The sequence below is a fragment of the Archocentrus centrarchus genome, chromosome 14 (genome assembly GCF_007364275.1).
Source record: "Archocentrus centrarchus isolate MPI-CPG fArcCen1 chromosome 14, fArcCen1, whole genome shotgun sequence".
NCBI classification, from domain to species: Eukaryota; Metazoa; Chordata; class Actinopteri; order Cichliformes; family Cichlidae; genus Archocentrus; species Archocentrus centrarchus.
The window spans coordinates 33,172,886-33,200,552 of record NC_044359.1 but is presented as its reverse complement, the minus strand read 5'-3'; the positions used below and the strand labels follow the sequence as shown (position 1 = coordinate 33,200,552).

General features: G+C 43.5%; 1 protein-coding gene across 1 annotated transcript in view; it reads left to right on the top strand.

Moving 5' to 3' along the window:
• Nucleotides 1–27,667, top strand: part of b3gat1b (beta-1,3-glucuronyltransferase 1 (glucuronosyltransferase P) b) — a 63,143-nt gene that overhangs the window by 23,713 nt on the left and 11,763 nt on the right. The window contains exons 2-5 of the mRNA XM_030745772.1: nt 834–1,073; nt 7,451–7,551; nt 12,844–12,986; nt 14,163–14,674. Of these exons, the coding sequence (XP_030601632.1) occupies nt 12,875–12,986; nt 14,163–14,674 (624 nt within the window). The 5' untranslated portion in view covers nt 834–1,073; nt 7,451–7,551; nt 12,844–12,874. The remainder of the gene's footprint in view (nt 1–833; nt 1,074–7,450; nt 7,552–12,843; nt 12,987–14,162; nt 14,675–27,667) is intronic.

Genomic DNA, 27,667 nt, shown 5'->3' with positions numbered 1-27,667 from the left:
TTCATTTTAATTAGCTGTAAGTTGTAATATGAGATTTCATTTTAAAGTATTTCTCCATAATGGATGGTTTGCAGCAGTGTGTTGACACATTTCACAAAAGAAGTGATTGCTAATTGTATTTTGTATTGTATTGTATTTTTCCATCTTGGCCACTTGCATTTATGCTTTTACTGATAATATTTAAACATAGCATTACATCTGAAATTTTACCAATGACAGCAATTTTTACTGCAATGACAAGTCATGTTTGGCCAGAGAAACATACTTTTTCCACCCACAGAGTGTGTAGACAAATGTGTGTGACTGCAGTATATAAGACTTCCACAGGCTTGAAGTTAGAGACACTTGACTAAACCACCTGCTGTAAGCACCATCAGCCACATACCAATTGTCCTCAGATTCTGATATGAGCCGCATTTCTGTGGAGTTCCTTAGATTGCATGCATATTTTTACCCTATCCCTCTTTTAGACTTTTGAAGCAAAAAGAGTCCATTCAAAGTGCACTCCTTTCATATGCCTGTCAGGAAATGAAAAGAAATGCCCTTACTGTCTGACTAGTGGGCCATGTGACTAGCCGTTTATGCCTTAGATAAACAGCCCCCATGTTATTCATGGCTCTCTCAGTTTTTTAAATCCAGCTTCATCCCCAAGCAAAATTTCCATTTGTGTGGCTGTGACATTTTTTATGTGATTTATTCTATTGTCCTGAATCCTGCGGCCATGGCTGCCCCTCCGCCTCGTCCCCTTGCCATCAGCTTTGACAATCCCAGCCTTTGTTTTTGCAATGAGAAGCAGCATTCTTCCAGAGGGATGACCTCCTCTGTCTCTACAGGGGCTGGCACTGAGGACGCGACCCTACCCGAGGATTGGATAGCACCCACCGGATGCTGTGAACGAAATCCGCTAGTTGTCACCCCAATGCCGCTTGCATGTGCACCAAACACAAGCTCCTTCCTGAGAAAGAGAACTCCGGGGATCCCTCTGCTCTTCCCAGCTGATGCTCCCAAGCCTCAGCACCTTCATCATTAGCAAAGCATACAGGATCTAACTCTGTGGATCATTGTTCATTTCTGTAAGTATCCACCTAATGCTGTTTATTGGTAGTTTTTAACATTATATTTTAGTCACTGTTCTCATTGATATTATTGTTCTTAAACAATAGACTAGCAGGGCAAATTAATTTCTTCCTTTCTCCATGAAAAGAAAATAGAAAGTTTTAGCAGCACCATAAGGAGGCTGAAATGAAAGGTACTGAAGTGAAAGACTATTAAAATCCCGAAGGAACCTCGTTATTAGAATCCCAAACATCAAGGCACCCGGCTAAAGTTTTACACCTCAAACCAGTTGAAAGGGATGAGTGCAAATATTGGAACATCAAAAACCAGAAAGAGTAATACACTAGACTACCTGCAGCTGTACAGGTGTCTATCACATACACACACCTGCACAGATCTGGAGTTAGGTGATTATGCAGTTATATGAGTAGGAATAAGTGAATTATTTTGATAGTACTATTAAATACACAGAACATGCAGAGATTAACATTGTTGTCACTGTTTGTGTGCCACTGTAGGGTGTTCATAGGAACTGCTTTGTAATGAGGATTTGCCCTGGATACAGTTTGCTGTACCACAGACAGGGCTAACTGTGCTAAAAGTTGAAAACCCACAACAATGCAAAGATATAGTCACTGATTCCATATCATGAGCTCATAATTGCCATGTTACCCTATAATTGTGGATCTTTCATCAAGATGGCTGCAGTTAGTATCTGCCTCTTGCTGCTAGCTGCCCCATATACAAACATTTATATGGATTTCCCATCTAAAACAGTATTTATGATGCAGAGAAGTCTGATACCAAGAGAGACCTATTTATAGTTTTAGGAGCTCTTCCAACACATGGTAAGAAGCTTTTCAAGTGCTGAGTGAGGCCTGCCTGGTCTTCCACTGTCATCCTTCCACTCGCTGCTCTTCAAACCAGTCAAAGTCTATCAGTAATGAGCACTGCATTAGAGTCATTAGGTTTGTGATGTAGATGTGGGTCCCTTCTCAGTACAGCCTTACTGCCAAATCCCATTACACACCTGTATTGATTTATAGTTATTCTATTCACGCCATAAAAGTGGCACATTAAAAGGATAGCACCTTTAAACAAGAAATTACATCGTTGAGCACAAGAAGATTGTAGTCACATTAAAATATTGTGCAGTAAATGTGATGTAGTGGTCAGTTGTGTGTTATATAAGTAAGCTATCATTCTGTTGTTGTTGATTGGTGTTCTAACAGGCACATCTTAAATTGGCTGCATGCTCCAGTGCTTGAGCACAGTACTATTGGCTTGTTTACAGCTGAGCTGACAAAAATAATGCTATATTATGTAGATGGATCAAAAATGAATTTATTCATGAAAGGAAGAAATACAAAAGAAATTACCTTCAAATTGTTAAAAAAAATAACTCAAACTGGAGGAGGCAAAATGCAGTTTTATGTTGGAGTTCCATGCAGTGTTTGGATGCTGACTCATCTACCCCCTGCAAAGGTCATTAGCAAGTGGCAGGCCCCTGTGCTTAGTGATGTGTATGGACACGGGTGGTGTGCCAAGTGGATCCTGAAAACCAATCAAGAGAGAGCTTTCTCAGCTGATGGGATTTGATGAAAAAAATCCATTTGAAACAGGCGCTGTTAGCGTGACCTATGTTATTTTCTTTTTGTTCTTATCCTTATGCAATCAAAGTACTTGCAGTAGTGCCGGTAATGGTGCTGTGATGAGCCATAAGCTCAATTATCAGTGCGCATTTTCATCATCCAAAAGCATTAAATAAGAAATAACATATTTGTCATTTTTATTTATTTTAATGTAAAATACACCTGTAGCAGCTAATCATATTTTTTTCTCATCACTTTCTGAATCAGGTAGATTACCTGATAGTTGTATAAAGAAAGAATTAATATGTTTGTTTATTTTCTTCTTCTAAGATTATTTTGAGGCATTATTTGCTTTGTTTGACAGTTGTTGGTGTAGGGAAAAGGGTGTGACGTGCAACCTGCTGGGGCAAACAGTGAAAGCTGCAGGCACAGCATGGGTTATCCATTAGGCTACCGCTCACTCTGAGCTGTTGTGTTTTAATTGCAAATACTTAAAAAATACTTAAAAGCCACAACATTTAAGCAAAGGGATTCAGCCAGCTAGGAACCAGGCTCATATCTAAAAAAGGACTGGGATGCAATTATCACATTTTACCTTTCTTCAGATTGAGTGCTCAGTTAAAATTTATATTTTTTGGTTATTTATGAAATACATGTATTGAACCAGATATTGTCTGCCTATCCATCCATTCTCCCAGCTGCTTGTCTGGTTCAGGGTCACAGAGGGGCTGGAGCCTATCCCACAGGGCGAGACATGCTGGACAGCTAACCAGTGTGCTAGGATAACACAGAGGCAGGTAACAATGCTCACATGCACAGTTACGGCCAGTTTAGATTCACCAATTGGTGGCAGTGGTTTCAAAATGAGGACCTTCTTTTGTAAGGCGACAGTGGTTACAGCGTTTCAGTGTTATGAAGGTGGTCCAGTTCTGACAATGGTACATCGCCATGGTAAAACCATCTCCTACTGACCAAGCAGTTCTCAGCATCACTGGATTCATGGAAAAAGCCCGATCATGTAGAGTGAGAGGGTCTGTAGTTTTTAATTAGCAGTCTGATGAGCATCAAGTAGAGATTCTTAGCACTTTTCTTATAACACAGTGCTGCTTTGGCTGCAGCTGCTGAGTTCCTTTCAATCTGTATTATATGTTTAACCTCTAGTATTATATGTGCTTTTCTAGTATCTTTGTTAAATATGCTGCTCTGCTGCCAGGACACGTGTCCAGACCAAGAAAAAATTCACACGTATGTTGTTACATACATTTAAGTGCTGGATCTAGTGGCAGCTGCTTTGTTATTCAAAAGCACATTTAAAAAAAATAAATAAATAAATAACAGAAATCAATTTTGTTGTTGTAGCACAGTTTCAAGGGAACTGCCTGAAAACTAGTATTTAATCTCTGTCATTGCCTTAAAACCCTAAGTTAATTAACTTAATGCTAACAGCATTTTAGACCCCTAACCAAACGGGGAGAGAGCCGTGTAGAGTCAAATAAAATAAAAAGTGCTTCAAAAGTTGGGGACAATTTGCCCCCAAAATAAGATTTAAAAAGCTGTATTTCTGCTTCAAATCGGGCTTCTAATACACATGCATAGTTTCACAACACTATGGCTTCATTAAAGGTTCAATCTGAGACAAATTGCGCCTCACTCATCCCATGACAGCCCTGAACTGAATTGCTATACTCATATTTGTTTAATTTATGTTATGGAAACAGTAAACCAAGAAAAAGTAAAAATGTGCACTAACCTACATCTTGTTACATCTTTATTACAATAAAAGTTAAAGAGCAGGGATATGTCCAACTAGTTGACTATATGTTGCTGCCCTTCCCAGATGGCACCAGAAATACAAGTCATTTAAATGTATTATTCTTATATTAATCTACAACAACAGTTACAAGTCCACACATGCACGCACGCACACACACATGCACACATAAACACACGTACACACACGCACACACACGCACACATGCACACACACACACACACAGAAAGGATGTTGTAAAGGAGCTTGGGGAAAAGCAAAGAGATAACAGCCGTGCTAACCACCTGCATGTCGGCTTTGTCAGAATAAACTGGAATATTACCAAAGCAATGTGTAACCACATTCTGCACCCAGATGTGGACACTAGTGTGAAAGAAACCAAGGCCACTGCTGCTAACTAATCTGACAGTGTATGTCTGTACCATTGCATACACAGTGCCACGCATTTCAGCTACATTTAAAACATGATTTGATTAACAAGGAGCATAGTTAATGGTTTCATATAGTTCGTAAAATAAACAAAATATTTGTCTGGTCAAAGTTTCACTTCTTACATTTAAAGTGGGCTCAGTTTTTAATGATGGGTGAGGATTTTCTGTCTTTTAGACTGAAGTAGTCTCATTTTTTTCCTGTCAATTAAATGACTAGCAAATTAGTCACCAAGAACCTCCCTAGTGGAAAGATACACCAGCTGAGACAGCCATAAACCTTCACTGTTCACATGTGTGCAGCAGCACTGACTAATATGTTTGGCTGTAACTGGCTCTTTGGGATCAGGGGAAGGACAATCGGATGTCTTTTGTCCTGTCTCACTCCCCTCACCCTCAACTGGTCTCAGCAGATGGCTGCCCCTCCCTGAGCCTGGTTCTTCCTGTTAAAAGGTAGTTTTTCTTTCCCACTGTTGCCAAGTACTTGCTCAAAGGGGGTCGTTTTGACTGTTGGGTTTTCTCTGTATTATTGTAGGGCCTTATGCAGTATTATACAAATAACAGCTAACGTGATAACATTAGCAAACACACACTTTATTTGATATTATATGTCTGGCCACACTCTCTCTATAGCCAGTCTTGATAGCCGGGGATCAGTCCGCCAGGGCCTCCACCCTTGGCCACCGCCCAACACACACTGCACCCGACCACTACAACATCTTCTGTGGGTGGTGGGCCTACAGGAGGGTGGGCCCATGTCATCTCTTCGCTTTTACATCTTCACTTTTACACTCAGCCCTAGGAAGCAGAGTGTAAAAGTGAAGCCGTTGATTTACTGGTCGATCTACGTTCCTACCCTCACCTATGGTCACGAGCTTCTGGGCAGTGACCGAAAGAATAAGATCACGAATACCAGTGGCAGAAATGAGTTTCCTTCGAAGGGTGGCTGGCCTCTGTCTTAGAGATAGGGTGAGGAATGTGGCCATTTGGGAGGGGCTCAGAGTAGAGCCGCTTCTCCTCCATCGAGAGGAGCCAATTGAGGTGGCTTGGGCATCTGACTAGGATGCCTCCTGGCCACCTCTTGGGTGAGGTGTTCTGGGCATGTCCCACCAGGAGAAGGCCCCGTGGTAGACCCAGTACACGCTGGAGAGATTATGTCTCTCGGCTGACCTGGGAACGCCTTGGGGTCCCCCCAGATGAGCTGGTGGAGGTGGCTGGGGAGAGGGAAGCCTGGGCTTCTCTGCTTAGGCTGCTGCCCCCACAACCCAGCCCCAGATAAGTGGAAGAGAATGGATGGATAGATGGATGGATGGATGGATGGAGGGTAATTACTAATACTGTTAATTTGGGGCAGCTGTGGTACAAACTTTACACTGGGTGGTGGTCTAATACATTTGTTCAGCACTGTATACTTTGTTTCATAAACTGGTTTTTGCAGCAGCCAAAACACAATGGATCCAAAATCTGATGTTATTTTATTCATATTAAAAGTGTCCGCATTTAAGACTGAAATTTTCTTTTTTTTCCTCCTTATGTTATATCATGTCACGTCTGTAGCTAATTCTCAATCATGACATTAATTAAGCTTCAAACAGGCCTGAAAATGGCAGGGAGATGGAGTCATTGCTTTTCAACCTAATGTGTGTAGAAAATTAGCTTGTCTATATCAATGACATGCTGTTCAACCATGACCGTATTAGACCTATCCTGATGTGTTAATTAGCTAGCACAACCTTTGATCTCAGACTGGGGTTGATCTTCTTTAATCAAGGATTAATGATGTCTAAAGACTTCTGATTAACCAGCAGAGGATCTGTCTCATAAAGAGAGGCCTGAAGAGAAGGGAAAAAACAAGGAAATGCAGTGTGGCTGGCTGTACTTTCAGGATATGGATGAAGACTGTAAGGCCTGGACTGCAGGATAACAGAAGTCCTAACAGGAGATAAATTTAGCTAAGCCTAAACATGAAAACACACACAAGTATACATGTTAAAAATCTTCTATCAGCATTTGTTTTTGCAATCTTCCTCATACACTAGTGCTGAAACATAAATGACTGCTGTTAATGAATCTCACCAAAAGCACACAAATAATGCTGATGAAACAGTTGATTATGTGTTTTTATGCTGGATGGTAAATATTTGCCCCATCTATGGAAGTCTAAAAAGACCCAAATATTAGCTGCAATCACACATGCACTGCAGCCTTGAATTTTCTAGATGATATCCAAGAGAGATGCATCGAACAGTCAGATCACGTCAATAAACACGTTCATTTTAATACATTCTGCAGTTTTAACCTGCCAGTTCCCTAGTGCAAAGTCAGTGTGTTGTCTGTTTGGGCCCATCTGAGGATAGAGCAGGAGGATTCACAGCAGGTGACTGTGCTTCACATGTCCTGCCTCATACACACTCTACCCAGACACAGAAGCTTTCCAGTGGTATTTTCCTGTACCTGTAAGAATTTTGGACACTCTCTAATCTTCATTGCCTGGTATCCATGTGTGAAAACAACCTTTTTATCAGAGATTGCATAATGCTAATCATGCAGACCAAGAATGCATCAGATGAATCTTAACCCTCTGTATGTTTTCCTCTCTGTAGATCTAAACGACTACACTGAACCTCTGGTCCTCAAGCTTATAGTTAAAGAGTGGAGCAGCGCCAGTTGTTGGGATGGTCATGTGTGTTAGCCATATATTTAGGTAAGTTAAGAAGGAATATGCATTTATGGACTGTATTTTTTCATAAATGCAACACACATTCCTATACTACACACACAAATAAAGGCCCTTGATGGGAAATTCATTCACTCCTAGACCACAGTACTGCGGCCCATTATAATAGCTTAAGTATATCCACAACACATTTCAGTCTTCCTACAGGAAGTTAGGTGGCTCATAGTAAGAGTTCTGTTCAAGAACTTCCATTGTCAGTCCAACTTGTGCAAAATTACACAAAATATCAGATTCATTGAATTAAGGTTTATATCTTGAGAGAAGTAAACCTATCCAGATCTTACAGTACATTGTAATAATTGCAGAGGCCATCTGTGAACTTAATCCCATGAGAATCTGGATTTCTGTAATGTAAGTTTGTGTTCTCTGCACCTTTATCTACCTCTTTCATGCACTAGAGTAAAGGAGGTTGGTTGGCAGTTTTAAATGGAGATAAGTTGAAAAATCCCACTTCTGAATTTCCATTTTCAGGAACAGAACCACACCTCATAACCCTTCTGGTGCTATGACTATTTCCACCAATCAAGTATAGCATTAAGACCACCTGCCTAATATTGTGTTGGTCCCCCTTTTGCTTCCAAAATAGCCCTGAGCCATTGAGGCATAGACTCCACTAGACCCCTGAATGTGCACTGTGGTATCTGCAGCAAGATGTTAGCAATAGATCCTTTAAGTCCTGTAAGTTGCAAGGTGAGGCCTGCATGGATCACACTTGTTTGTCCAGCACATCACACAGACACTCGATTGGATTGATATCTAGGAGGCCAAGTCAACAACTCAAACTCATTGTTGTGCTCCTCAAACCATTCCTGAACCATTTTAGCTTTGTGGAAAGGCACTTTATCCTGCTGAAAAAGGCCACAGCCACCAGGGAATACCATTTCCACAAAATGGTGTACATGGTTAGGAAGCTGGCATGTTAGAAGCCCCCAAGTGAGGAAGATCACCCACTAGCAAAAGTTTGTAGCATAAGAACACATCTCTTTCCAGCTCTACTCCTGTCCACTCTGAAACTTAGGCCAGGCAAGTCACCTGAAACTCATCTCAGCGCAGAGTTCAGAAGTCATGTCACTGCTCCCACATTCCAGTCGGGTCTCCAAAAAAAATAATTACCATAACCTGGCTTCAGCAGGTCCTAAAAGAGAGAGTCATTGGCTTTATCCACTCCGAGAACAGGGCAAAACTATTCCAGCTATTCTTAGCTTCTCAAAGCGCCAAATTCCAAACAACAAAAACAATCCTCTTCCAAGTAGAGGTGAAAGCACTTTATGCTTTGCAGCTCTACCAGCAACCAGCAACAGAGACAAGCTTAGTTAACAGAAAAGGAGGCAAAATCCTATCCACCATTCTGCATAGCTGCCTCCTACCTCTAATTCAGCCTGATGGCACCGAAATGCCAGTTCCACTTTCAGCTATTCCTCCATTACAACTTTCTTCCCATCCCATACATGGGACCAAGATGGCAGGTTCTCTCCCCTCTCTCCATTCATTTAGAAATTCTTCAGCAAGCATTCCTGGCACCAGAATGCCAGTTTCTTTGCCCTCTATCCCACCATCTCAGAATCCTTCAGCTTCTCTGCACCAAGGTATCAGTTTCTCTCTCTTTCTTTCCTCCATTTAAAAACTCTTTAGCAAATTCTTCTGCCACTGGGTTGCCAGTTTTTCCTCTTGTTCCTAACGGTAGCACCGGGTTGTCAGTTGTACATGCTACTTAATTCAAATTATTTTCCTTTTCTTTTCCTATGCTTGACGTGGCAGCTTCTAGCAACATATGGCTGAGTTCATCAGCACAGATCCCGTCTCTTCAACCAAACACAGTTCAGTTCTCCCTGGCAACAGCAATTCCTCCTTACAGTTCTCCGGATCTGAAACCCTCTCCAGTTTCAGCATACCTCCGTTAACAAAAAAAATGCATCATTATAGATTTCAGCCCCTGAGAAAAGCCACATCCCAAGCATTAATAGCATTATTCTTAGTGATAACTTTTCTTTCAAAGACTCAACATAGAATCACACCATCTCCTTCAGCAGAGGTGCCTGGTTTTCAAAAGTCAACATCGCAAGTGCCTTCAAAATCCTGTCAATCCACCTCGACTTTTTGTACTTTCTTGGAGACAAGTGGTAGAGTGCCTATTATTTTGCAGTCAGGCTTACATTTGGCTGCAAGAGCAGCCACAAGTTATTCCACTCTCTTTCCAAAGCCTGATACTAGATTCTTACTAACAACCTCAAACTGCTTTATCCTATCCGTCTCCTTCCTGGTTATATTTCCGCCCATATCACCTCCAACTGGGTTAACCACCCTGAACTCAGTGTTTCTTTCTATATCCATGGCGTTTTTGGCATAACCCTCAACACTATCTGGTTTCAGGTTTCTATGCCAACGGAGAAACTCAACTGCATTAATCTCCTCTTCCGAATCTTTCTCCTTATTCCCTCTTGCACCAAACAACAGCTACTTTCCCTTTTAGGACACTTGAATTCCACTCGTCACATAATCACAATCATTCTGGATAGCTCTTCCAAAGCTGAGTTGGGAAAATCTTCTTGCCAACTGGAATGCCATCACTTTATTTTAATATGATCAGCTGTCTAGACCTACACAGTTACTGCTCCTTCTGTAGGTTTTGGGGGTTATTATGGTGGATGGTGGTTCTCCTCTAATTGGTCTTCAGAGTTTACACAGTGCCTCCAAAACTGTTTCCTGTCATGTTCAGCCATTTACCAGATCTACCCAGTAATGCTGTACTATGCAGGAGCAAATGGTCAAACAGATCCATCCTCATTCACTCAGACAAGGTTCAAGTTCTTTCATTTTCTGGAATTTCACCTGATCTCTTTGCCAGCCAGTCCTACCGTATTGGTGCAGTTATGTCCGCCTTACACACAGGGATCCTTGACCACCAGATCAAGGTCATGGTCCATTGGTCATTGCAAGCCTACCAGTTATATATTCACAACAATCTTCAAAATATTCATAACTCTCAGTCATCACTGCTTCTGGGGAATGCCTTCTTTGGGGATCTGACTGGTTTGGGAGCTGCCACTTGTCCAGACTGAGGCCTTGCCCAAACTGCAGTCTCATCCTTAGATCATTTTTATTCCATCTGCCTTTCTCTTTCAAGAAACATGGTCAGTCTAATTGAGGATGTGGTCCCTGCAAGTGAAATTAAAGTTTGTGTTGCTCACAGTGTGAGGACCCTTTCTTAGAAAGGAGCAAGGTAAAATCCGTCAAACTATGAAAATCTTTCATATTCATGAACACGCATGGAAGGACATTTTGCTCAACAGCTTTTATATGGCAGTTTATTAATATTAACATTAGGTAGCTGACAATTTGGGGAAAACCCAGACTTTATCACCTGTGAAGATGCAACAAGACACAGGTGGGGAAGTTAATAATAATAATAATAATAATAATAATAATAATAATAATACATTTTATTTATGGGCACTCAAGGTCGCCTTACAGGTAAAAAACAATCAAAGAGGAAACAGCAAAAGAGAAAGCACAATTACACAATAAACAAAACAAAACTAAAAACAGATTAGTTAAGACCAAGGTAAAATCCTAGAACCCACACAGTTACAGGCCAAAAGCTTGTTTGAACAGATGGGTTTTTAACTGAGATTTAAAAAGAGATAAGCTGTTTATGACTTTTAAATGTTGCGGTACAGCGTTCCAGAGATGGGGTGCTGTATGACAAAAGGCTCTAGACCCCATAGTTGCTAAGCGGACAGAAGGTATAGTGAGGAGATTTAGTTAATGATTTAGTTAATGCTAAATCATATGGTATCGTCGACTACAATGGGAATACAGTTTAAATCAGCTCACTTTTAAACTCTTTTAGTTTTGACAGAATTCAGCAGCTCACACAGAAATATTTAACAGTGATTTTTCCAGTCACCACTACTTTGCTGTACTCCTGACTGATGTAGTAGAAAGTTGCAAGACTTTTAAGAGGACAGTGTTTCATTAACAGTGGGTCCCAAATGCTGTGAAAACAAACATACTGAATTTATTCATTTATAAAATTAAATTAGAAATAAAGGTGAGTCTATATAAACAGTGTTTGATGGCTACTATTTGGTATTTGGATAATAACTGGGTATAATAATGAGCTTATATACTGTTTCATTGTGAATCCATGACAACTATTGTATGTCTGTATCCACTGTATTGACAGGCAGGAAAGGACCTGACCCTTTCACCCATACTGCATAAGTGTTATAATAGTATTCCAGTGTATCTTCAGATGAAATAAAACAGAAAGCTTGGAGCGGTCTCTGACCTATATTCTGTGTGCTCAAGCAGACTGAGACTGTCTCTTAACAAAATTCCTGCTTCCTTGTAGTTTGAGCCTTGCAGCTACAGTATGACAGTGTTCAATAGAGTGCCACCACAAATGGACTTCAAAATGTAATCTACATCTAGTGATGGGCCATTAGATGTGGAGACTCAAAGAACCAGCTCATCCATTCATGCTGAAGAGAATCTGCTTCTACTCTCAAAGCAGTGAATGTTTCCTTTAAAAGTACAAATACTGAAAGGCTTCTGAAAGGCACTTTAAACCCAATGATATTCCACTACCTTAAAATAGAAATTGAAATTCAATTATATAATGTCATGGTCCTTGTTTCTTTGACCCATGTTTATTAGTAAAAGTATTCTATTCTATTGTTTATTGGTCACTTTTTCTTTTTCATGTATACTTGTTAATATTTTGAGTCTTAGTTATTACTTCCAGTTTTTGACTATAGTTTGAGTTTGACCTTCAGGTTTCTTTTTATTGTTTAGGTTTTTAGTCTTGCTACCTTTGTTATCTGCTTCTCTATTCAAGATTATTATTGTTTATATTTATTATTGTTTATGTTTTCCTGCCTGTATGTTGTTTCTGTTTGGATTTTGTTTTTCATTCATGGACTCATTAAATCTAAAAAAAAAGCTGGTTTTTAGTTTATTCTTGTGTCTGTCAGCTTGGCATTTGGGTCCTTCCAGCCCACCCTTGACATTCTAAATAGTTTATGCCATTAATGAATACCTCAGTTTATTCAATGTATTAAATGTAGAAAACATATAAAATGTGTTTAAAAAAAATAGGAAGTGGCTGCAGATGCTAAAATTGATCCAAAAGCACTTTCAATTTGTTCACTTAAATCTAAGCATGACCGCAGACAGCTCAATTCACAACTTTCCGGTTCTTTCTAGTTCTTATGTCTTATGTTCACCTACTTTACGACATGTGTTACACTCTTGCAGGTAGTGACATGATTCAGGTCTGACCCTGGAGATGCCGAAGAGACGAGACATCGTCGCCATTATATTGATCGTGTTGCCTTGGACACTGCTCATCACTGTTTGGCACCAGAGCACCCTTACTCCTCTGCTTACTACTCAAAAGGGTAAAAAAAAAAAAGTGTCTTGGAAAAAATCCAGACAGGCTCTCTATAGTCCAAAAAGACAGATATTTCTATCTGCAGTAAATTATATTTGGTGGCATACTGTAGCTCAGGGTTTTAACCTCCCTGCACTTTAACTTGCATATGTGGGAAGATCCAGCACAGATCAGAGTAAAAGATTTAAACACTGAATAAATCTGATACGGAATGAAAATAAGAGCTGGGCTAGAGGTGGGGAACAAAGCAGCTTGCAGTTGTGCAACAACTGTGGGCAGGCTAAAGAAACTTAAATAACATGCCTCATAAATTAGATTTGCCAATTGGATGTGTAGAAGGGGATCAGCTGAGCTGTCAGCTGATGTGGGTTGAACCATTGAGGTGGTAAATTTCTGTATTCTCAGTTACACTTCGAGGGGAATGCATTTCTTCCAGATTCTATTTGTTTTATACAAATGTGTTTATTATTAACATATCTTTGCCATTTATGGTACTGCCTTTTACTATTTTACTTTTCTTTAAACTACAAAACATATCCTTTACAGGGCAGGATTCAACATACTAGTAACCAAGAAAACAGAGACGCTTTGACTATGATTTAAAATGTGAAAAGGGTCTCTTATAACCCAATCCATGATTTTTTCCTAAACTTAACCATGTTGATTTACCAAACAAAGAGTGAAAAACAAAACTTAAAAGTCAGAAAGAACAACTACCTAAAAATAAAAAATGGTCTTACATGGCACTGAAACCCTAGTCTTATCAATTATCCCTCCTGTATCCTGCTTTCCCTTCTAATACAGACTTACACTTACATTTTAATTGTAACTGAGAATGCATTTTAGTTTTATGCGAATGCAGTTTTTAGGGGGCTGGGTTGAATAGAGTTCAGATTTTTTGTTAATTGTCGTCATAGTTGTATGCAAGAAAGATGCTAGTGTTAGTGTGTTACTTACTGGTGTATCCATGTTAGTGTGTTCCAAGTGTTGAGAATATTATGTCTGTTTACTGATACATAATAACGGCTTACCAGCCAATCAAAGAGTATTAACATTGTCTCACATAGTATAATTAAGTATCAAGAAAATTAGCTGACTGTACAGAAAGTAAGTGTAGCACAAACACCAGTTCATATTTGTGAGCACACAGAAGATCATTGTAATCTTTTTTCCTGCTGGCTAGATGACAGAGTTGATGGTCACTCCAACTCCAGAAACACCTTTGCTTTTAAGGAGTCCTGCTCACTTCAGAACCAGGACATTGTGGAGGTGGTACGCACTGAGTACATATACAGCCGGCCTCCACCCTGGTCTGACATACTGCCCACCATCCACGTCATCACGCCCACTTACAGCCGCCCAGTGCAGAAAGCAGAGCTGACACGCCTGGCCAACACTTTGCTTCATGTGACCAATCTGCACTGGATCCTGGTGGAAGACTCCCAGAGGCGGACCACTCTGGTTAGCCGTCTTCTCCATAACACAGGGCTCAACTACACCCACCTTAATGTGGAGACACCTCGGAATTATAAAGTACGTGGGGACACCAGAGACCCCAGAATACCACGGGGTACCATACAGAGGAACCTAGCGCTGCGGTGGTTACGGGAGACCTTCAACGTAAATAACAGTCAACCTGGGATTGTCTACTTTGCGGATGATGACAACACATACAGCCTGGAGCTGTTTGAGGAGGTGAGGCGATTTCAAAACACAAACACATACCCTTGGTTCCCTCAGTTTAGGATTGGCTCCATTAATCTATGACTTCATGAAACACTTCTGATGAGTTTATGGTTTCTATCAATAGTTCCAAGTCTTATTTAATACTAATTTAGACCTCAGTCACACAGCCTTGGAGACCTATTGGCTGGCTCCCATCACGTGAAGTCAGTCACAAAGAGGTTGCTGCTGCAACAAAAACCTTCTTGTGATTGCTTTGGTCTCTAGCAGATTGTTGCAGTTGCCCGTAGTTACCCTTAGTTTGCATGGACGATGACAGGTTGTTGACAACCATGAGCTATTTACTGTCCAAGCTGTAGTGAAACTTGAAAAAATGTAACCAAAGCAAAAACAGAATAGTTCCCTTCAGAGTAAAAGTTGTGTCTTACTGTGACAACTAACACATTTCAAAAGGGGCCATTCATATTCTGAAACCAAAGATTCTCTGTTTCTGCTTTGTGTCGGACTTTTCACAGTTTCACTGATCAACTAGTGTCTGCAGAAAAGTTGGTATTTTCTATGGAAACTACAGGCAACTGCAACAATCTGCTAATGACTAAAGCGATCACTAAGAGGTTTCTGATACAGCACCGCATCCCTTTGTGGCCAATTTCATACTAGCGACTGCCAGCAACCACCAGTAACCACTCGACACCCGGTCGCGGAATACATGCTTTTCCCTAACAACCAGTGGTTACCATGAGGTCTCTGACTGGTCTCTAGCCCTGCAATAATAGGACTTTAGCAATCAATTTCACAATGACTTCCAACAACCTTCAGCAACCATTCACAACTGGTTGGGCAATAAAAATGTTCCCCTGGTGACTGATGGTTGCCAGATGGTCACTGACAGGACTGTGTGACTGAGGCTTTAATAGTTTTATATTTTGTAAATGATGGTTCCTAGTAAAGTCAAAAAGATAGTAAAGGACACCTTTAGGGTGTGCGTTTTGCTATGAAGTCACTACCTTATAGGTGTAGCACCCCACCGCTTTATATTGTGTTCTGACCAGGAACCCCAGGATTGACCAAACTAGGTGGGGTGTGGGTCCGATGCAAAGTGGATACCACGAAGGTTCACTTGTGGACAATGATGTGATGACTATTAAGAAACTTAAATCACACACTATTTAAAATAACACTGACTCAGATGACTCTTTAACTCCAAAACTGAACATTTACTGAACGTGAACGCAAGATAGAAAACCACACTTTTAAATGCAAAATGTAAGACACAAATGAAACACTAAAACACTTGTATTCTTATAATACCAGTAAAAATATTGAACTCAACCTTAGCTTTTCCCAATCAGTCCGAATGGATTAGGCTTATAAGGGTTAATTCTGACTACTCCGTCATTCAAATATACACAGTCACTTAACAGTACTCATACATGGGCCCCACACACACGCTCGCATTCACACAAACGTTGCAGGCCTGATTGTTGTGTGCTGCAGCACAGTGGCGAAACTCCTCTTCACTCACCGATAGCTGCACCAGAAACGTCTGACTTACAGTTCCGCGTTGCGAACCAGCTCACCCTCTCGTCCCCTCCGGACGACAGTCAACCAGTTCTCGTCTGCAGTCTGTTTCCGCTCACCACTCGCCACCGACAGGGCAAAGAAGATGGCGCTCGTCACCGCGACGAGCTCCTGCTAGCCGTTAGCTGCTAGCCGTTAGCTGCTAGCCGCCGATGCTGATGCCTCGCTCTGAATCACCGTCGTCTGCGGCTGCACAGCTGTCGGGCAGGCGGTTTCCCAACGCCTCCTACTAACAGTCACTGGATAGTATTTACTAGTCAGTTCTCTTCTGTTAGTTTATCGTGTGCTAGCGCGCTCCGAGCCAACACTGCTGCGTCCGTTCTCCGTTTCTCTCTCTTCTCCTCTCCTTCCTCTCTCACACACCCAGCCAAATACAACAGGTAGACATGCACAGACCACCTTCACTGACCACTCAGAAAATACGAACTAAGAGTGTTAGCTCTGTTACATTCAGCAACTTTGTAAGAAAACATTATATTTACATAACATTATTCCTCTTCCATTACACAATACACATTATATGCAAAGTACATTACACTCCTGTTAACTTTGCTTTTATGACCAAAGGAATTAAGCTTATTTAATCCCCATTTTTCCATCCGGGCTACACCCTCCCCCTTCTAAAATGTTTTGATGTCCCCATCAAACCAACAGCTTAGCTAATTTGAATCTCCATGCACTGTCTAGTGAGATTCAATTTAACGCAGGAAGGGCATAAGGCCATAGGGTGACACCAGAGGGTCTGGCAGGGGTGGCATCGTGAATCTCTGTACGTGCCGCTTCCAACCAGCACTCCCTGGCTCAATACAGTTAAGGGCTGATCAGATGGTCTTCCCAGTTCATCATAACTCAGTCTGACAACTGGCTTCTTGACTCTCTTTGTGCGTTCCGTTGGAGGGTCCCTGTCTTCCAGTAGCGCCTCCCTCTCCACTGCTACTGCCTGTAAGTCAGTAACTGTACCTTCCTCAGAGTTGTGAAGCAGATTTGGGGAGTCGAGAGCTTCTGGAGTTGAGTCACCCTCCTCCAGTTCAGGGGATGAAACTTCTAGAGGAACTACGCTTGGGGCTTGACCTTGGCCTCGGTCTCTCAACAACAGACCTGGCCGTGTCAGAAGTTTCTCACAGTCCATATGTAATGATCGTGATGGGCCTGCATATTCACATTCAGACTCTGATGAGAACATGGCATATTCCTGATCTACAGTTTGTTTGGTCGCTGCGAGTCTCCTTTGGGATCTTGTGACCGGTGTCTGAAATGATTCGGGCTCAGTGTCATTTGGCAGTCTCACTAGATAGCCAATCGGTAGTAAGTGGTTGCGGTGTACTGTCTTTTCTACCCCCAGTCCCTTCTCAGGTTTTACTCTGTAGACTGGTAGGTTGGGAAATTTCTCCACAACAACATATGGTGTAGGTCGCCACTTACTTTTCAACTTGTGTTTGCCGGTAACACCCAAGTTTCTCAGTAGTACTCGGTCTCCTTTTCCCAGAGTCTGCTCTTTCACATGTTTATCATGAGCTTTCTTGTTTCTCTGATGACTCTTGTCAGATGCTTGTGTTGCAAGGTGGTATGCTTGACGCAGATCAGCTTTCAGCTTAGCCACGTACTTGTGATGTGACAAACTCTTTTGATCCTCATCCAGTGCACCAAAACAGATGTCCACAGGTAGACGCGCCTCCCTGCCAAACATGAGCAGGTAGGGCGAGTACCCTGTTGCTTCGTTTTGAGTGCAATTGTAAGCATGCACCAAATGACTGAGACTCTGACTCCATTTCTGCTTTTGCTTCGGATCTAGGGTTCCGAGCATAGACAGCAGCGTACGGTTAAATCTCTCTGGTTGTGGATCTCCTTGAGGATGGTAGGGCGTTGTCCTAGACTTCCGAATCCCCAACATTTTGAGAAGATCTTGAATGAGTTTGCTCTCAAAATCCCGACCTTGATCAGAATGTATCCGTGCCGGAAGTCCATAGTGCACAAAGTATTTCTCACAGAGAATCTTGGCAACTGTGGACGCCCGTTGATCTTTGGCCGGAAAAGCTTGGGCATATCTGGTAAAATGATCGGTTACTACAAGGATGTTGGCATACCCCTGGGAATCTGGTTCCAAGGACAGAAAGTCTATGCATACCAGATCAAGTGGTCCGCTACTGGTAATCTGGTTTAATGGTGCAGCTCTTTGGGGCTGAGCTTTACGCGTGATACATCTACCACAGTTTCTTATGTACTGCTCTACTTCTGCACACATTTTGGGCCAGTAGAATCGATCCCGTATGAGTTTAACAGTCTTGTCCAATCCTAGATGACCGGACTCATCGTGCAGCGACTTCAGAACCATGGCAACCAGCTCCCTTGGTAACACTAGCTGATATACCTCATTACCAGATTGCCTCTGCACCTTTCTGTAAAGCAGATCATCTCGGATCACCAACTTATTGGCTTCTCTCTGAAGCAGTACGGCTTCTGAGTTGGCCTCCTTGTCTGGTGAAAACAGGAATTCTCCATTCACAGATTTCTTGACTGGAGCAATCACTGGATCATTATCTTGCGCTTTAATAAGTTCTGCCTTACTTATCTGGGTCAAAGCACTGTGGTCCAATCGAGTGGGGAAAACAAAACACTCTGGGAGTGCCTCAGGGGAAACCCCTAATGACTCGGCATATCCCATGTTCCCTCCTGCCGACTTTCTGCAGGAGATTTGCTTGCAGAGGGCTTTGACACTGTCGAGGGGCATTGCTTTCCACTCGGGGCTCTCCGATGGCAGAGGATTGCGTGACAGTGAGTCAGCATCAATATTAGTGCTTCCAGGTCGGTACTGTAAAGTGAAATCGTAAGTTGAGAGGGCAGCCAGCCAACGATGACCAGTGGCATTGAGCTTGGCTGTGGTCAGAATATACGTGAGGGGATTATTATCGGTCCTCACTGTGAACTGAGCACCATACAAGTAATCGTGAAACTTGTCCACTACTGCCCATTTCAACGCCAGGAATTCAAGTTGGTGCACCGGGTAGTTCTTTTCCGAGGAACTGAGCTTTCGGCTAGCAAACGCCACAGGTCGCAAACCTTCAGGATGTTCTTGATTGAGTACTGCGCCCAAACCATGAAGGCTGGCATCTATGTGTAACACATAGGGCTTGGATGGATCGGCGAATGCCAGAACGGGTGCATTTGTGAGACAGTGTTTAATCTTTTGAAAAGCCTCTGTGCAAGCAGGACCCCACCTATCTCCAAAGGGTTGATTTACACTGTAATAGGTCTTTTCTGGGACTTTAGCAGTTTTCTTCTTTCTCTGAGTGGGTGGGTAACCTTTGCAGAGCTCGGTGAGTGGTCTGACTTGAATAGAGTAGTTTTTTATAAAGCGACGGTAGTACCCACAAAACCCCAAGAATGACTGCAGTGATGGAAGGTCAGTGGGTTGCTTCCAGCGAGTTACTGCTTCCACTTTGCTTGGGTCGGTGGCAATACCATTTTCAGACACTATGTGTCCCACATATGTCACTTGAGGTCTGCAGAACTGACATTTGTCTATTGCCAACTTCAGTCCAGTCTCTTCCAGTCTGTCAAGGACCTTGAACAGTCTTTGTTCATGTTCTTCTAAGGTTTTTCCAAACACTATTAAATCATCCAAATACACTATGACCTCAAGCATGTGCATGTCCCCAACCGCTTTTTCCATTACTCTCTGGAAGGTTGCTGGGGCTCCTGTTATCCCTTGGGGCATCCTTTCGAATTGGTAAAATCCCAAAGGGCATATGAAAGCGGTTTTTTCCTTGTCGTCTTCTGCCATTGGGATTTGATAATACCCGCTGCGCAGATCCAGGACTGAAAACCATCTGCTTCCAGACAAACAGTCCAAGGCCTCGTCAATTCGAGGAATGGTGTACTGATCAGGAATAGTTCTGCGGTTCAGTGTTCGATAGTCCACGCACATCCGCAACTTCCCCGTTTTCTTTCGTGCCAATACGATGGGTGAAGCATAGGAACTCCTTGATTCCTTTATTACTCCTGCAGCCAGTAGTCCTTGAAGGTGACGGCGCAAATCATCCAGATCAGCAGGGGCCACACGGCGAGACCGTTCTCTGAAGGGGGTGTCGTCATTTAGTCGTATATGATGGTGCACTCCTTTAGCCAATCCAACGTCCCACTCGTCGGTTGAAAACACATTACTTCTCTCTGCAAGTTTCTGTTTCAGCCTCTCTTTCCATTCAGCTGGTATAGGGGAATCCCCAAAGTCGAACAGTGATGGGTCCAGCTGAGATGAAGCTCTTGTGTGTGTGCCAGGGATGTCAGTCACTATATCCACCACATGCAAGTGTGCAACCACAGTACCCATTGGAATGGCAGTGGCTTTGAGGGACTCATTGCGCATAAGAACCAAGAACTCGTCTTTGTCAAGGGTCTTGGAGAACAACACCGTTGGCTGCACTAACACACTTGGGGAAAGAGCATGTGAAGGTGCACGTTCTGTGATCAGGATACTGTCTCCGATCGTGTGTGTTTCTTTGACTTTACAGATGGCTATATGGTTTTTCCCAGCCGGAATAACCAGTGGTCCAGGACCCGTCCACTTTACTTCGGCTACAGGAAAGTCATCATCTGTATGCAACTCGGACTTAATGGTAGGTAAGGGCTGAGACTGCGAAACGTTCACCTTGGTGGTGCGAACAGTTTTTGGGCTCCCCTCTTTCTGACTTGAAGACAGAGGTCTAATTTTGTGAACATTGGTGCCAACTAGAACAGGTATGGTATCTGAGCAACGAGGATCTGGGCACACTAAAGCAAGAACTGGGACAGCCTTCACGTTCCCGTGGGTCTTTCCAGGCAACTCCAACTCAATTTGGATGTAGCCTCGGTAGGGGTAGCTGGTCTCTGACTCACTTAGGCCCCAAATATCTAAACCAGTGACAGGTTGGAGAGGCACATGAGGCAAGTACCTTGAATACCAACTGTCGAAAACTATCGTTACCTGAGACCCGCTGTCTAATAGGGCAGTGCAGGTTATGCCATCCACCTTCACACAGGCAGTGGAGGGTGGCCCTACGAGTCCTTCTGGGACACCAGCTGTGTGTACACTCACAGCGCTCCGGTTGACCCCTACATTTGTGGTAGTTTGTTCTTTTGCACTACCAGGAGCTTTCTGGCTTGCTTTCAGTTTCCGTTGGGCATGAAGGAGTTTCTGTATCACTTTTGGGTAGTTCTCTGGGGATTTACATTTGGTGGAAATGTGCCCATCTTCGCCACAGCGATAACAGAAAAAGTCACTGGGATCTCTGAGTGCCGTAGCTCTTTGATGCATGCGCACAGGAGAAGTCTGGTTACGGAGTGGTGATACTACGGGCTCTTTGCTGGGTTTAACAGACATAACTGAGATCTGCTTTCTTAGTTTCACCACTTCTTTCTTTAAAGCTTGAATGTTGTTGTTCTCTTCCAAGCTGTTGGGCTCTGCCTCATCAGTGGGTGGAAACTCAAGGGAAAGGACACATGGAGCCCCTGACGCAGCCGTGAGCCCACTGACTTGGGTTTTGAGGTCTTGGAGCTCAGCTCTAAGATCCTGGACATATGCCCCTGTGGGTACAGTAGCACTTTTGACATGCACAGCTTTTGTGGGGTTAAGTCTACGGCGGGAGGCTTCATACTCTTCTTCAATGCGCACCTCATTCAGCAGCTGCAAGAAAGTAGGTGGATTATCTCTTCGCTCCCTCAAACGCAAACTTAATAACATCATGTCAGACCTTGTGGCTCCTTTAATGAGTTGATCAAGGCGGGCTTTGTCTATGGAAGTCGGGGACAGACCTCCTTTTTTCACTACTTTGTTCAGGGATCTTTCCATCCTTCGCAGAAACTCAGAAAGTTTTTCACCGGGATGCTGGCATAGCATTCTGAATGAGAAGTACAGTTCTTCTCCTGTCTCTGGTGTGTCAAATGTGTTCTCAATCACATCCACGTACCCTTGGGGTGTGGCCTCTGGGTTATTAAAGCGGACGGCCTGCAATATTTCCAAAGCAGGACCTTTTACACTTTCCATTATTCTCATTTTCTTTTCTTTGTCAGGCCGATCATATTCCTCTATCATCAAACGAGCTTGCAATATCCAGTTCTCCAATGGCTCCTCTCCTGGGGGAGTAGGGACAATCCCTGAGAAGGTTCGTAGCCTCCTGTAGTTGCTGTTATCACTTACCGGCTTGGCTGTGCTTTGCAGAAGGTCTCCCACAGCTCTGATGATAGCTTCCGGAGAAGAGGCCTGAAGTGGTGGAACAGGGCCTAACTCTGTTGGTGGCAACTGCAAGTCCTCTGCGAGCACTTGGACAGCTGACCCTTCCTCCTCCTCTGAATATCCAACAATTCTCCATGGTGCATTACTACCTTCCGGCAGGATGTCTAAGGGAATAGCTTTGGGATTTACTTTCTCTCTGCATTCACACAGTACAGTCAAACATTGACTCTGAGGATCGTACATGCGTCCTCTGACTTTAACACGTCCAAGAACTTTAATGGATTGCAGAGTTCCTTCTATGCGTTCAATCTCAGTGTCTTCGGGAACATCTTTGAGCAGAATGGCATGGGTAGGGTTAATGCCCTCTCCTTTACACCAATGCCGTAACTGTGCCATCCCTCTGGTGTACCAATTTCCCTTCTATTACACAGAGTCTGCTTACTGGTTTCCTCTGAGTTTACCTATAGCTTATTTTCATTTCAGATTATCTCTACTTAAAGAGTTGTCTGAGCCAGTAACAAGGGTAGACTAATATTAGCATTTATCCCAGCGGTGCCTCCATTTTATGTAGCACCCCACCGCTTTATATTGTGTTCTGACCAGGAACCCCAGGATTGACCAAACTAGGTGGGGTGTGGGTCCGATGCAAAGTGGATACCACGAAGGTTCACTTGTGGACAATGATGTGATGACTATTAAGAAACTTAAATCACACACTATTTAAAATAACACTGACTCAGATGACTCTTTAACTCCAAAACTGAACATTTACTGAACGTGAACGCAAGATAGAAAACCACACTTTTAAATGCAAAATGTAAGACACAAATGAAACACTAAAACACTTGTATTCTTATAATACCAGTAAAAATATTGAACTCAACCTTAGCTTTTCCCAATCAGTCCGAATGGATTAGGCTTATAAGGGTTAATTCTGACTACTCCGTCATTCAAATATACACAGTCACTTAACAGTACTCATACATGGGCCCCACACACACGCTCGCATTCACACAAACGTTGCAGGCCTGATTGTTGTGTGCTGCAGCACAGTGGCGAAACTCCTCTTCACTCACCGATAGCTGCACCAGAAACGTCTGACTTACAGTTCCGCGTTGCGAACCAGCTCACCCTCTCGTCCCCTCCGGACGACAGTCAACCAGTTCTCGTCTGCAGTCTGTTTCCGCTCACCACTCGCCACCGACAGGGCAAAGAAGATGGCGCTCGTCACCGCGACGAGCTCCTGCTAGCCGTTAGCTGCTAGCCGTTAGCTGCTAGCCGCCGATGCTGATGCCTCGCTCTGAATCACCGTCGTCTGCGGCTGCACAGCTGTCGGGCAGGCGGTTTCCCAACGCCTCCTACTAACAGTCACTGGATAGTATTTACTAGTCAGTTCTCTTCTGTTAGTTTATCGTGTGCTAGCGCGCTCCGAGCCAACACTGGTGCGTCCGTTCTCCGTTTTTCTCTCTTCTCCTCTCCTTCCTCTCTCACACACCCAGCCAAATACAACAGGTAGACATGCACAGACCACCTTCACTGACCACTCAGAAAATACGAACTAAGAGTGTTAGCTCTGTTACATTCAGCAACTTTGTAAGAAAACATTATATTTACATAACATTATTCCTCTTCCATTACACAATACACATTATATGCAAAGTACATTACACTCCTGTTAACTTTGCTTTTATGACCAAAGGAATTAAGCTTATTTAATCCCCATTTTTCCATCCGGGCTACACCCTCCCCCTTCTAAAATGTTTTGATGTCCCCATCAAACCAACAGCTTAGCTAATTTGAATCTCCATGCACTGTCTAGTGAGATTCAATTTAACGCAGGAAGGGCATAAGGCCATAGGGTGACACCAGAGGGTCTGGCAGGGGTGGCATCGTGAATCTCTGTACGTGCCGCTTCCAACCAGCACTCCCTGGCTCAATACAGTTAAGGGCTGATCAGATGGTCTTCCCAGTTCATCATAACTCAGTCTGACAACTGGCTTCTTGACTCTCTTTGTGCGTTCCGTTGGAGGGTCCCTGTCTTCCAGTAGCGCCTCCCTCTCCACTGCTACTGCCTGTAAGTCAGTAACTGTACCTTCCTCAGAGTTGTGAAGCAGATTTGGGGAGTCGAGAGCTTCTGGAGTTGAGTCACCCTCCTCCAGTTCAGGGGATGAAACTTCTAGAGGAACTACGCTTGGGGCTTGACCTTGGCCTCGGTCTCTCAACAACAGACCTGGCCGTGTCAGAAGTTTCTCACAGTCCATATGTAATGATCGTGATGGGCCTGCATATTCACATTCAGACTCTGATGAGAACATGGCATATTCCTGATCTACAGTTTGTTTGGTCGCTGCGAGTCTCCTTTGGGATCTTGTGACCGGTGTCTGAAATGATTCGGGCTCAGTGTCATTTGGCAGTCTCACTAGATAGCCAATCGGTAGTAAGTGGTTGCGGTGTACTGTCTTTTCTACCCCCAGTCCCTTCTCAGGTTTTACTCTGTAGACTGGTAGGTTGGGAAATTTCTCCACAACAACATATGGTGTAGGTCGCCACTTACTTTTCAACTTGTGTTTGCCGGTAACACCCAAGTTTCTCAGTAGTACTCGGTCTCCTTTTCCCAGAGTCTGCTCTTTCACATGTTTATCATGAGCTTTCTTGTTTCTCTGATGACTCTTGTCAGATGCTTGTGTTGCAAGGTGGTATGCTTGACGCAGATCAGCTTTCAGCTTAGCCACGTACTTGTGATGTGACAAACTCTTTTGATCCTCATCCAGTGCACCAAAACAGATGTCCACAGGTAGACGCGCCTCCCTGCCAAACATGAGCAGGTAGGGCGAGTACCCTGTTGCTTCGTTTTGAGTGCAATTGTAAGCATGCACCAAATGACTGAGACTCTGACTCCATTTCTGCTTTTGCTTCGGATCTAGGGTTCCGAGCATAGACAGCAGCGTACGGTTAAATCTCTCTGGTTGTGGATCTCCTTGAGGATGGTAGGGCGTTGTCCTAGACTTCCGAATCCCCAACATTTTGAGAAGATCTTGAATGAGTTTGCTCTCAAAATCCCGACCTTGATCAGAATGTATCCGTGCCGGAAGTCCATAGTGCACAAAGTATTTCTCACAGAGAATCTTGGCAACTGTGGACGCCCGTTGATCTTTGGCCGGAAAAGCTTGGGCATATCTGGTAAAATGATCGGTTACTACAAGGATGTTGGCATACCCCTGGGAATCTGGTTCCAAGGACAGAAAGTCTATGCATACCAGATCAAGTGGTCCGCTACTGGTAATCTGGTTTAATGGTGCAGCTCTTTGGGGCTGAGCTTTACGCGTGATACATCTACCACAGTTTCTTATGTACTGCTCTACTTCTGCACACATTTTGGGCCAGTAGAATCGATCCCGTATGAGTTTAACAGTCTTGTCCAATCCTAGATGACCGGACTCATCGTGCAGCGACTTCAGAACCATGGCAACCAGCTCCCTTGGTAACACTAGCTGATATACCTCATTACCAGATTGCCTCTGCACCTTTCTGTAAAGCAGATCATCTCGGATCACCAACTTATTGGCTTCTCTCTGAAGCAGTACGGCTTCTGAGTTGGCCTCCTTGTCTGGTGAAAACAGGAATTCTCCATTCACAGATTTCTTGACTGGAGCAATCACTGGATCATTATCTTGCGCTTTAATAAGTTCTGCCTTACTTATCTGGGTCAAAGCACTGTGGTCCAATCGAGTGGGGAAAACAAAACACTCTGGGAGTGCCTCAGGGGAAACCCCTAATGACTCGGCATATCCCATGTTCCCTCCTGCCGACTTTCTGCAGGAGATTTGCTTGCAGAGGGCTTTGACACTGTCGAGGGGCATTGCTTTCCACTCGGGGCTCTCCGATGGCAGAGGATTGCGTGACAGTGAGTCAGCATCAATATTAGTGCTTCCAGGTCGGTACTGTAAAGTGAAATCGTAAGTTGAGAGGGCAGCCAGCCAACGATGACCAGTGGCATTGAGCTTGGCTGTGGTCAGAATATACGTGAGGGGATTATTATCGGTCCTCACTGTGAACTGAGCACCATACAAGTAATCGTGAAACTTGTCCACTACTGCCCATTTCAACGCCAGGAATTCAAGTTGGTGCACCGGGTAGTTCTTTTCCGAGGAACTGAGCTTTCGGCTAGCAAACGCCACAGGTCGCAAACCTTCAGGATGTTCTTGATTGAGTACTGCGCCCAAACCATGAAGGCTGGCATCTATGTGTAACACATAGGGCTTGGATGGATCGGCGAATGCCAGAACGGGTGCATTTGTGAGACAGTGTTTAATCTTTTGAAAAGCCTCTGTGCAAGCAGGACCCCACCTATCTCCAAAGGGTTGATTTACACTGTAATAGGTCTTTTCTGGGACTTTAGCAGTTTTCTTCTTTCTCTGAGTGGGTGGGTAACCTTTGCAGAGCTCGGTGAGTGGTCTGACTTGAATAGAGTAGTTTTTTATAAAGCGACGGTAGTACCCACAAAACCCCAAGAATGACTGCAGTGATGGAAGGTCAGTGGGTTGCTTCCAGCGAGTTACTGCTTCCACTTTGCTTGGGTCGGTGGCAATACCATTTTCAGACACTATGTGTCCCACATATGTCACTTGAGGTCTGCAGAACTGACATTTGTCTATTGCCAACTTCAGTCCAGTCTCTTCCAGTCTGTCAAGGACCTTGAACAGTCTTTGTTCATGTTCTTCTAAGGTTTTTCCAAACACTATTAAATCATCCAAATACACTATGACCTCAAGCATGTGCATGTCCCCAACCGCTTTTTCCATTACTCTCTGGAAGGTTGCTGGGGCTCCTGTTATCCCTTGGGGCATCCTTTCGAATTGGTAAAATCCCAAAGGGCATATGAAAGCGGTTTTTTCCTTGTCGTCTTCTGCCATTGGGATTTGATAATACCCGCTGCGCAGATCCAGGACTGAAAACCATCTGCTTCCAGACAAACAGTCCAAGGCCTCGTCAATTCGAGGAATGGTGTACTGATCAGGAATAGTTCTGCGGTTCAGTGTTCGATAGTCCACGCACATCCGCAACTTCCCCGTTTTCTTTCGTGCCAATACGATGGGTGAAGCATAGGAACTCCTTGATTCCTTTATTACTCCTGCAGCCAGTAGTCCTTGAAGGTGACGGCGCAAATCATCCAGATCAGCAGGGGCCACACGGCGAGACCGTTCTCTGAAGGGGGT